Genomic DNA, 12,550 nt, shown 5'->3' with positions numbered 1-12,550 from the left:
AAGACGGAATTTGATTAATTGTTGATTTGAAAGTCGAACATTGGTTGCGTGCAACGCATTCCTATTTTGCAACTTGCAAGCAAACACATAGCACCCCACCATATCTTTTTATTTTTTATTTTTATCATACTTATATAACTTATAAACGTTATAACTCATATACAACTCGTATACATCTTTACCACGTTTATTTTAAGTTTGTAATAGATATTTTAGATTTTTCTATTTAACATCTGAGTTTGATGAAATTTTAGTTATTAATATGTGTAGTAAACAAATTTAAGTATTTTAAGTTAATATAAAAATATATTTTAAAAAAAGAGAAGAAAATATAAATAACCCGATAACTCAATGAAACCTGAATTTTAAGGGTTGGGTTGAGTTGGGTTGGAGACCCAATTCGGGTCGTTCAAATAGTCAACCTGACCAACTTGAAAAAAATCCTCACAACTCAATCTAACTCAACTCAACCCATGTACATCCTTAATTAAAAGCATTATTATTTAACTAATTTTGATAAAAGATTAATATTAAAAGTGTCGGAATGCCTTGAGTTTGTCTAAATAACCAAACATAAGGAATCAGATTCGAGAGAGAAACACTCCTGAAACCGATATGTAGTTGTTTATGCGATATTTACTTTGGTCTTAGGGTTTAAAGCGATGCACTATATCTAAACCTTTAAACCTTAGAGACGCATTATTATATAATATTTTTTCTCTAATAATAAATTGATCTCTCTTTTTGTTTGTGGACGTAACAAAGACATTGTTAATGAATCATGTAAATATCTACGTCAATTTATTTGTCGAGTTCCTAACAAAAATACTAAACTTAAGATCCATCAAATGGATTTAAGATGTATTGAATGTATTAAAACTAAAAATGGACAATTGAAGTACAAAGATTAAAATAAAATAGAACCGGGAGTAGAATGAGTAAAATATTATTTAATCTTTATTATTGTTATTATATATACATTTTGACAAATTGCTTATATGTGACATCCATAGTTAGAGAGAGAGGAAGAGAGAAAGTGGAAAAAGTCCAATAAAATTGGTTTTATTTATTTATTTATAGGGCTGTAAAGATGAAATGTACGTGGTTTGGCTTTAATTGTGGATGGCGATGCCCTCTTTTTCTTCCATGGAATTAAATTATAATGACCAAAAAAATACACAAAACCAAAAACCTTTGTTAATTTCCAAAGTTTCCACTTTTGAGCAATCAGCTTCGGATATAAATGCCATCAAATTCCAACCCTCAACCCTCCAAATTGCCATAACGAATTTACCAAAAACAACAACTCTCCAACCCACTTCAACATGTACTCAAAAAGTGCACTCAAATTCATGCTCATATTCTATCAAACATTATTTAAAATTTGGACACCTTTACAACTTTTTTTTTTTTTTTTTAATAAATTTATGCTTGTTTTCCCCCTGATGTTATCACTCATTTTAAAGAAACATATGAGTTTCTATTCAAAATTTAAAACGGAAAATGGGTTTTTGAAAACTTTTTTCTTTCCTTGAAATTTGATTTGATTTTTAAAAACATGAGTAGAAACTAGATAACAAACATAGACATTTATGAGTAGAAGTAGAATTTTATATTAGGGGTGTAATCGAATTGATTTTGAGCCTCAAACTGAGTTGAACCAATTATAATAATATCGGTTCGAACGATTCACTAATTCGGTAGCCCTAGGAGTTGTTGGGCAATTAGATGGTCAACCCACTTCAAGGTAAGATAGTCCGCAACCAATAGGGTTGGGAACCAATTGGACTAAAAAAGTCTAAAATTTAATATAAACACTATCGGTTGACTTCGGGTTTATCTGGTTTGGTTCAACAAAACTTGAAACCAGCCGAATTTCATCCATTTTTCCTATACCAAAACCAAAACCGCCAACTTGAATCGGTTCCATACTGTACTGACATTGGTTTCGGTCGATTTGAGCGGTTTTTCGATTTTTGATTTTTACCTTGCACCCTCGTAATATATAAGTTTAATTTTTAAAAATAAAAAACAAAAAATAAAATAGTTACTAAATAGAGCATTAATTATTGAAAAATATTAATCAATTATGAGATTGGTTTTTTAATTCTACTCTTTTAAAACTTTCATTTCAGCACTTAAAAGTTTGAAGATTGTTTCAAAAAAAATTTGGTAGGCTTTTCTCATTAAAATTCAAACTTCAAGAATTGAAACTAAACCTTTTAGGAGTACTTTTGATAATTTTAAACGAAATAAAATTATAAATGTAAAGGAAATAGAAACAAGTAATCCACAAAACAGTCGGATTTTATTGGTAACCTAAACAGCTAGAAGCAGCAGTAAAATATTGACTAATTATCAATGGGAAACCAAAACATTCAGAACAGAATTTCCATTGCTTGTAATGGTCAAAGAAAGATATAATTTTACATAAGGATAGTTGCAGATTGACACTTTTTGGAAATATAGTTTAATTCAAAAATGAACTACAATTCTTCCTTTTATGAACTAGACAACCTGAATGAAATTTGAAGTAACTAAGGCATTACAAACAGTTGGTCTAAGGAGAGAAGAGGAAAAAGAGATTCCACCAATAATAAAATACTGCAAAGAAACATACTTGTCGAGATTAATATTTGTAACTCCTGCTATTTGTGATTTCATCATTTGGTGTAGAGAACATCTTCCCAAGGATGGCGGTAAAGTGGTTGTTTCAGTCTCTTCTGATCAAATGTGTGTCTGGAAAGTTCAATTACAAAAAGTGAAAGCAATCAGGTAAAAGAAGACCCAATAAACAATAATCGAACTTCAAAAACTATGAAATACAGGCACTTTAGTTTGCCTAGTGTGTTCGTGCCTGATCCTTAGACATACATCAAATACTTTTTAGCATATGAAATGTGTTAGACACTGCTGGTACAAAAACAGTACATGCCCAACATTTGTTGGACTCATATTAAACACTTGTTAAGTATATTAGACATATGACAATATAGGACGAAATTAATTAATTTTGAGAGTAAAATACATTTAACTCTTTTTTTTTAGCATATAAATGTGCAACCTTATTGGGTTTGAATTTCTAGATTGTATATTCTAATAAACGTGTTGTATTGTATCTGTAGTCTCGTATCTATATTTGTACTTTTTAGTTCAAAAGGAAGCAAAAATGCTTAGATAATAATGGTTTGTAAAGTATTTCCTACTCACCCAATCAGACCAATGGATCGAGCCAGCACGAATAGACCGTTCAAATAGCCAATCTCGACGATCTCATCGATCTCTTGTTTGCTGAACATTCCACTACCAGCAAGAAGATCCAAGAAAAGGGACCCAATTGCACCATCTACATTAAGAACCAAGTTGTTTGCCTTTGAGAGAGTGTAAGTTTCAACTTGCACAGCATACTCCATGTACTTCACAGATGGGAAATGTGTCCGAGCAAACCGCTGCAGTAGCTCCACTCTCTTATCTCGGTTGTCGCCTCTCTTGATCCTTATTCCACAAAATTAAACCATCGATTAACCACTTGAATAACCAAGCAAATCCGAACTGAGAACAACCTAAGATGTTGTAACTTGTAAAGAGACTATCATCCGTATACCTGTGGCCAATTCCAGGCACACGAATCCCTTTCTTTTTCATGCTTTCAACAAATTCGTAAGGTGTAAGGTTCTGAAAAAAGCAGGAAGCCACAAAATATCTTAGAGAAAAAAGATTCAGAAAGCACCAACTTTATTTAAGTTTCAGCAATGAACAAATCTCACTCTGTCATATGCATCCTTAAAATACCGAGCGGCGTCATCAATGGCACCACCAAATCGAGGGCCAATCGTAAGCAAACCTATTTCAGAATGCCATTGTCATTGATTAGTCACATCTAACATATACCACATAACATCCTTGTCCAAATAAGTTGAATTACAACCTGAGACAAGGCTGGACACGAGGTCTTTTCCAGCCCTAGCTGTTACTATAGTGTTGTGTGCTCCAGATACACAAGGACCGTGGTCAGCACAGAGCATAATACATATCTGAAAAGAGCATGAAACTTGTCAAACCTGGGTCCAAGACTGTAATTTTAACTTCCACTTTGAGTATTCGTGTAAGTGGAGAAGCAAAAGAATAAAAACTACTAAATTGAAGAGTCACAAAGCTGTGGAATCTAGTTTCATAGTCCCTTGTTGAGGATCCCACATTGAAAAAATGGAGAGACCTCACTATTTATCAATTGATTTTGAGATGGAATCCCATATTTTTCTAATATGGCGTCAGAGCCTATGAAGTCCTAATAGATATTCAGTCAGGGAAAAGAAAAAGATCTAATCCAAGAATGAACCCAAAGAGGCACCATTTTATAGGGATATGTTGCGGATCCTACATTGGAAAAATGAAAAGACCTCACTCTTTATAAAATATATGGGTTACTCTCCTCCTTACCAATTGGTTTTGACATGCAACTCCATGTTTATCTAATATCTAGAAAAACTACAGTCCTCAATAGTAAGCTACGTACGTACCTCAATAAAATGTGTACAGTACCGAGGAAGGCTGCGCTTGAACCATAATAGTGAGATAACATCCCCAACACCATAACCTTGCTCCACAATGGATGACATTGGAATTCCAGCATAGCTTGGCTCCTCACCTATTTTGTTTTTGTTTTGTTTAAAAGACCAATCATTACTTAATTAATGCTATTAAAGCCTAAAAGGTACTGAAAGAAAAGTTTGTTACTAGGTTAAAAACAAACCTCTGTCATCAGAAATGGTGGAAATAATATGGGTTGGGGCCCGAACTTTCCCGCTCTTAATTGCTGAGTTAAGATCTTCAGGAATTTGTGGAGGCTTTACTTCCTTTACTGGAGTAATTTTCCCCTCTTCGACCTAGGCAAAAATCAGATGGAAAAATAAAATTATCTGGTAGTCATAGATAGATTTTGACAAAACATCATCTACGAAGAATTGGACAGTATAGCATAAAGTAGCTCTTCCTGGTGTCAGAGAAGGTAGTCATATAATTAATGAATTTACCAATTTTCCAAATGTTTCCTTAATTGCATCTTCGAGGGCTTCATATGAAGTTGGAACAATTGCTCCAGCATCCCTTAAAGCCTGGTTTTTGGCTTGTGCAGACTCCAACTCACCACCACTTTTTGCTCCCTATAGTCAATCTCAGGGAAGGTCAAGGAGTAAATAATGTGACTGCAACTCCTATCATACAATAAAAATACAGTATGCTGGACAAGTTCAGTGCCAACTTACAGCATGTCCAAATTGAACTTCAGATTTAAACAGTGTTGCACATGTACCGCTAACCCAGGCGACCACTGGCTTGTTAACTTTTCCTTGTTTCATGGCTTCAACTAAAGAATACTCATCCCGACCACCCAGTTCTCCGAGTACAACCATCATCTTAACCTAATAAATAGCAGAAAGAAAATCAAATTAACTGCAGAGAACAAAGTACTTGAAGAAGCCAATTTGGTAATGACTTCATTAAAGTGATATCATCACTTCCATCCATGATATCGAGGCAAGAAGTATTATAGTTAAAACCAAGTATTTTATTTTTGCACGCATTTGTGTGTTTGTGAAGGTTGGAAGTGGTCCTCAAGTGTTATCATCACTGCCATCCGTGATAGAGGGGCAACAAGTACCATAGTTAAAACCAAGTACTTTATTTTTGTGTGTACTTGTGTGTTTGTGAAAGGAGGAAGTGGTCCTTGTGTAGCTAGGGTCCTTAAAAAGACATTACTTCTGGCACGCACAAAGAGTTACTAGTTCATCTATTAAGCTGAAAGGCAGCAAACCCACAAGGTGTCAATCAAAATACCTGTGGGATGTTGTTAAACCGCAAAATATGGTCTGAAAGAGTGGAACCTGGAAACACATCACCTCCAATTGCTATACCTGTGCAATTAAAGAATGTGAATCAAATTGAATATTTCAAAACTGTCCTAGACTAAGATCAGTGAAAAGCTAGAAAGTTTACCTTCGTAAATTCCATCTGTAACACGGGCAATAGTATTGTACATCTCATTAGACATTCCACCCTGTGATATTATAAAACATTATCACATTTGTATCATCTCTCAGTAAACCGCATAACCACTTACTTTAGAGGGTGGCAATGAGTGTTGACATTTCTTTATTTAACAAAAAGCAAACACTCAAATTGATGTCATTTGGCAACAAAAACAAATTAGTGGTGCATGATAAATCTATCAAACAATCGTTTCCATGCATAAGCGCACACTTTTGGTTGACTTGGACGACTAATTCATTGAAAAAAGTAAGGAAAAGACTCCACAAAGACTTCAGCAACAGTCACATACCGATTTAGAGACAAAGCCCACGGATCCAGGCCTGTATAACTTGCACTGTACTATATTGTCAATTGTTCCAGCAGTGTCACCGATCTTAAATGCTCCAGCTTGAATACCACCAACGGTAGCTGGGCCTATAACAACCTGCATTTTAATTAAGCAGAGAGAAAAGGTTCCATTTCATTAATAAACCCTACAATATGGCTTTTAGATTTTATTCCATGTGTGCTGTATTGCAGTTCACTTGTCGTTTGGTGCATGTATGTGCCCTCAAGTATGTATTTCTGTGCGTTACTGATGCTAAAAGCTCTGTTTTACTAAAAGCATCAAGTCTTTCCTCACCTTATTGTTAGCCCGTGCATATGCAATCAACTGTTTGGTGTCTGACTCTGGAACACCTTCAGCTATGATAGCTATAACTCTGATGGTAGGCTGTTTCAAAGCAGACAATGATGATGCAGCAGCACTGCACATATGGCAGCATAAACTAGTTATGCGTGGAAACAGAAATCTCAAGTTCTCTCATAATAAAATTACAACAACTAACACAAACCTTCTGAAGGATGCAAAGTTGATGAAGACATCGGCTGTGGGATGTGCTGCACAAGCTGCTTCAATCCTGAAAAATGTACAAAAAGAAGTCAGGAAGTTAATCAAATTGTTCTAGACAAGTTCTATATATGAGATATTGCTTAAAAAATGCAGTAATACTGGTCAATGATGTTTAGTTCAATTTAAGAAGATTAATAAGACTACCACTTTAAACGATTAATTGATTTCATGATAATGCTATGTCATGGTATAGTAAAAAGACACAAGTTGGAAGAATAGCAAACTATATAAGCAGCTTCTGGAACTAAAAACCTATCAAAGTCATTGGCCAGTGGTTACAGAACCATATCTAGAATCAGTTGTCAATAATGGCGAGATGTTAGAAACCATATTTAATATCGGAGAATGGGTAATTTAATTACGCACGTAGAATGCACAGGGATGGCAATTTCCTCTTGACCAAAAAAGAGTTTCTGAAATCCCTCAGAACCCGGATTGATGATTCCAGCAACTGATGGTGTTTCCCTCCCTGAGTAACAGGTCAAAAGGAAAAGTTAATTGTGTAGATAACCATAATCTACAGCAAACAAAAATGATAACCAAATCCAAACGCTCGGAAATTTTAGTTCTGTACTATTGATATGGAAGCTCAAAATAGAAGAAATGATACATACCACAGAGGAAGTCAAAGTCAAGCATCCGCTGAATGGGTAGTTGCTTGTAGTTGTAGAACAGTGCTTGGGTCGTACGAGAAAATATTTGTCCAGTGGCCATGGTGAGCGTCAAAGGAACCTGAGGACAAGAACTATGTTTCTTCATATCGTTTTCACTAGATCTTTATACATAATTTCTTTTTTCAAAAAGCAAAGACTTAAATAAAATTACAACAACAACAAAAAAAAGGTTTTTACTTTTTAGCTTATCTACACATGATTCGATGGACATAGTTACCAAGACAAGTTAGATAAATGACTTCCTCAATATATCTTCCATCACCAGAAATGTCCAAAATCCAATTAGCTAATTACATAATTCTTCGGTTTTATTATATTTCGACTAAAAGCCCTTCGTGAACTAAAGACACCTGTTCAGACACGGAAGCGATCTAAAGTGGACGAGTAGAGAAGGTGAACAAAAAAGCAAATTAAAGTTTGAAGAATTAAAAAGTTCTGCATTCAATTCAATCTATAAATAACTCAACAAATCGATCTCCTAAAAAAGGGAAGAAATCCAATGAATTACATTATGATATACTAAGGCAAGAGATTAAAGAAAAATGCTACCTTAAAACAACTACATCCTACAACAAATCTACTAAAATTCAAATTCAAAAGCAAAAAGTAAGAGAGTTAAACCCTCGGAAATTGACCAAACCTATCGACAAGCTCAATGCCTCAAAACCACAAACGACTACCAAATCAAGCGGATCAGCAAATCAAATGCAGAGAAACATAATCTCTAAATCTAAAAAAGCTCTTGAAAATACAGAAATTAAGGTGTAAAGAGATCGAAAAACAGGATGCTTAGGAGATTTTGAGTAGGAACGAGAGAAAGGAACATAATGTAAGAGAGATAAGGGGGAATTCAAATCAAACAGATCCAGAAAGCGGGAAGAAGAGAAGAAGATGTAGGTAAAATGATGAGTAGTGGAAGAAGAAGAAGAAGAAGAAGAAGAAGAAGAAGAGGAAGAGAGAACAGACCTGAGAGGTGAGTGAGGGAAGGGAATCCGGCGGTGGTGGATTAACGGGAAATTGAATACCGGAAGTTGAGAAATGGAAATGGGATTTTATATAGAGAAGGAGAAAATGGTAAAAACGGGAGAACGTTGAAGAGGGTGATCAAGGCACGTGCTCGCTGTTGCTTATGTTAGTTAGCTCACAACCATCAGCACGTGATTCTCATGTTTTGCTTCTTCTAGCAAACTGCAATCATGCTTGAGGCGGGAACAAAATTGTTTATTTCTTTTTCTAATTTTCTTTTAGATTTTCCCCTTTAATTTATCTTCTTTTTCGAATTTATATATACCTTGAAATTAAATTTTGGTTCATGAACTAGTTTATTAATGTTGGTGAAAGTTTAAGGTTTCATCGGATATATATAGTTTAAATGATTAAAGTATTACTTTGATTGATTTTGTTTTATTTTAGTCTTATACCTTTAAATATCTAAATTTAGTTTCTATATATTATCAATAAATTTTAAAATTAAGCTATACAATAATGATATTAGATTTTCATCAATATTTTTATATGTCTATGTAGGTCCAACATCAATTTAAGGAGTGAGTCGACATTTTCATTTATATAGTAAAAAAAAAAATAATTGAAACATACGGAAAAAAGTAATAATATATCAACAATAAAAAAATCACTCCCAAATGGTGTTGTGGACCAAATCAACCAACCTACGGTTGATCTCACTAAAGTGGGGAACTCGATCGATGAAATCGAAGAACTTGCATTCTCTGTGGGTTCTTTTTCACTGTCTTTTTCATTTTATCACATGGATGGGAGTCGTGGAGCTCACTGTATTGCTTGTGTTGCAGTTGATTTTGAGAACTTTTTTTAAGAGTCTTTCTTCCAATTCAGAAGATGATAAAGTCTTTTAGAATTTTAATTTCTCCATTTGGTTGCTGAATGTTGTAAATGAGGATTTACTCTTATCGATTTCTACTAGCTTTTGATTTTTAATGAAGTTCTCACTACAAAAAAAACTATATGTCAACAATATGAATATAATATAAGCGATAGACATTTTAACTCATTAATAAACTTTAAAATATTTATTTATTAATATAAATAACTTCCTTGACTTTTCTCTGTTTTATAATTTTTTTTTTTTGTTAAAAATTATCTATTCACATCGACATTTTATGATATTTTGTAAAATTAAAACTTGAACATTCTCATTGTTTTCAATTTTGTATGTAAGGAGTTAATTGTTTTCTTTAAAAAAAAATTGTATGTATTAACATTCCCTTTATAAATTGTGAAAATATATTGAAAGATATCTTTTTTGGGATGAAAATTATTATTATTATTACCAAGTTTTATAAAAATTAACATTGAAACACTAAACTTATGATTTATTGAAAGTTCATGGACCAAATCTAAGATTTATCAAAAGTTTATATAGACTACCATGGAATGAAACCTCGTGGTCACTAATACGCTTTATGTTAATTGAACTATGCTCTCTTTGGAATGAAATCCTATATGCAAATACATATTTTAACCATTTTAAATTTAAATCTAATAAATGAATTGGTTTTTTTTTTGTAGCAGAATTGGGAATAAAGAAATTCGAACCACAATCCTCGTAGTTACTAACACACTAATTGAGTTGTGTTCGTTTTGACATGAATTGACTTTTGTAAGTGTAAATATCCAAGAAAAAAAAATTCAACAAATTAATTGTCTATAAAATTTAAGAAATATGTGAATGAATTTCTTTCCTAAAAAAATACACGTAACTACAAAGTATGTTTGATAGAGAATTTGAAAATAAAAATTTAAAAACAAGAGATTCAATGAAAATAGAGTTGTATTTCATGATTTTTCAGAGATTTGTTGATATGTGTTTGGTAGCATATTCAGAAATTAGATTTTAATTTAAATAATTGTTTAAAATGTATTTGATACTATATATTTATAAATCATAAAACTAGTTCTAGTTCCCACTAATATTTGGTTGACAATAAAATATTGTTTTTATTTATTAATATGATTTATGTTAAAAATATATATAATCATTGTTTTGTAATATTATATAATTTATAATACTATACCTGATGCATATTATATTTAAAAAAAAATGAATTGAGTTTAAAATTTGACATATTATATTTCTAAATGTTTTTATATTTAATTAATATAATTATGCATTTTAAAAAATTAAAATGCAAAATCTCGATACAATAAAAGTGTAAGAATATTATTGTTTTCCAAATTTGCATTATTTGAACCACATAATCCAAAAATAAATTTCAGAAACATAATCGAATGGTTTACAAAAACACATATTTACTAAACTCATTGAACTTTAAAACATAAAACAAAATCCAACTTCTCTACCAAACAGACATTTAATTTCATTTTTAGTCAAATTAGATATAGATTTGACTTTCTTATCTACCGTTATTACATCTTTAATTTGTTGTGCTATATTCGTGTAGATAAAAAAGAATATAATTATTCATCTCCAATTATCTAATTATAAATGGCCACATATCAAACTTTCTCTCTCTTTTTTTTCCTATTTAAAATTTACTTGAAATAAAATAGTTTATGATTTTAACATAACTCGTGTATGTGTCGCAGTTTGTGTTACTGTAACGGGTTNATATATTTTTTTTATACTTTGTGTGGTTAGAATGAAGTTTTAAAAGATAGATACGATCGATAATACATAATATTTTCACATAAAATAACTCACTTTATTTTAAGATCTGACATTAAACATTTTAGAATTAAATTTCCATTACAAGCAAAATGTTATGCATTTGACTAAGTGGCTAATATAGTTTGCCAAATTTCTGGGATGAAGAATTTGGATAAATAAATTGAATGTTAGGTAAACCGGCGTCACTTGGCTTTATGTTCATAAAAAAATGTTGGAGTTTTTCGTAATGTTCAAAGAAACAAATAAACAAAACAAATAAAATCCAATTTGCAATTATTTTTGTTTGGTTATATTAGGTGACTTGGGCAATTCAATTCAAATATGCAATCAATTACTTTATGATGTTAGTTGAGCATCGTATTGGTTTTGTTCGCAGTTAAGAAGTACTGACGGATACATGATACAGATATGATATGATACGACGATATGTTAATTTTTAAAAAACTAAGATACAGATACGTTGACTATAATACTTATTTTAAGTTAGATTAAAATAGGTTCAAGAAGAGAGTGAAAACTTGAAAAAAAAAAATCTGGTAACGTCAAGTGATTATAGAGCGACTAGAAAAGACGGTAGGAAAGAAGTAGAAGATGAAGATTGAAGAATGAAGTTGAGGATGAATGGAGTGTAAATTATGATTTAAATAGTGAGGGAGAAGGGAAGAATGAAGATTTAATTACGTTTCGTTTTTGTTTTCTATTTTTATGTTTTTTATCATTTTTAATTTATTTTGTTTTGAATTACTCAATTTAAGTGAACTTTTATATTTGGAAGTGATTTTAAAATGGTTGAAATCACTTTTGTCATTTTCAAAATCACCGTGAAACATGTTTAATTCTTCAAAACTAATGTTGATGATATGGAAATTGCTTTTAAAAGTGTAAAATTGAAAAGTAAATTAATTTTGAGTAATTAAAAGTGTGTTTTTGAGTAATTTTAAAAATGAAAAAAGTGATTTTTGATGATTTAAAAATCACTTCTAAATATGCACTAAAATAAAATGGATTGTGAGTGGGTTTTTTAAGTGGTTAGGCTTAAATTTGAAAAAAAAAATTGACCTACGTATCCCTTTCACGTATCTGAAAGATACACGTATATGAAAATTAAAAATAAAAATAAAAATAATCAAATACTTCAAATCACATATCAAATACGTATCTACCACGTATCTGGACATACCTATATCATATTCGTATCTATTACTGATTCTCTGCCCAATTAAAAGTATTTGTGCTCCCTCGATTATGAGTTTTAGAGTGAATCTCATT

The 12,550-nt window shown here is 31.8% G+C and overlaps 1 protein-coding gene across 1 annotated transcript; it reads right to left on the bottom strand.

Moving 5' to 3' along the window:
• Nucleotides 1–2,377: 2,377 nt before the first annotated feature.
• LOC120092487 (ATP-citrate synthase beta chain protein 2) lies at nucleotides 2,378–8,730 on the bottom strand. Its single transcript, XM_039050583.1, has 17 exons — nucleotides 8,581–8,730; nucleotides 7,555–7,672; nucleotides 7,307–7,409; nucleotides 6,882–6,947; nucleotides 6,671–6,794; nucleotides 6,338–6,472; nucleotides 5,995–6,055; nucleotides 5,836–5,912; nucleotides 5,265–5,420; nucleotides 5,034–5,162; nucleotides 4,754–4,886; nucleotides 4,521–4,648; nucleotides 3,929–4,034; nucleotides 3,768–3,844; nucleotides 3,605–3,675; nucleotides 3,211–3,495; nucleotides 2,378–2,739 (listed from the first exon to the last, which is right to left on the bottom strand). Exons 2-17 carry the CDS (start codon nucleotides 7,652–7,654, stop codon nucleotides 2,664–2,666), a joined length of 1,827 nt encoding a protein of 608 aa, XP_038906511.1. The 5' UTR covers nucleotides 7,655–7,672; nucleotides 8,581–8,730; the 3' UTR covers nucleotides 2,378–2,663.
• Nucleotides 8,731–12,550: the final 3,820 nt, after the last annotated feature.

This window comes from Benincasa hispida, chromosome 12 (assembly GCF_009727055.1).
Source record: "Benincasa hispida cultivar B227 chromosome 12, ASM972705v1, whole genome shotgun sequence".
In the NCBI taxonomy this organism is placed as follows: domain Eukaryota; kingdom Viridiplantae; phylum Streptophyta; class Magnoliopsida; order Cucurbitales; family Cucurbitaceae; genus Benincasa; species Benincasa hispida.
The sequence above is the reverse complement of the archived record's forward strand: the minus strand, read 5'-3'. Positions and strand labels throughout refer to the sequence as shown.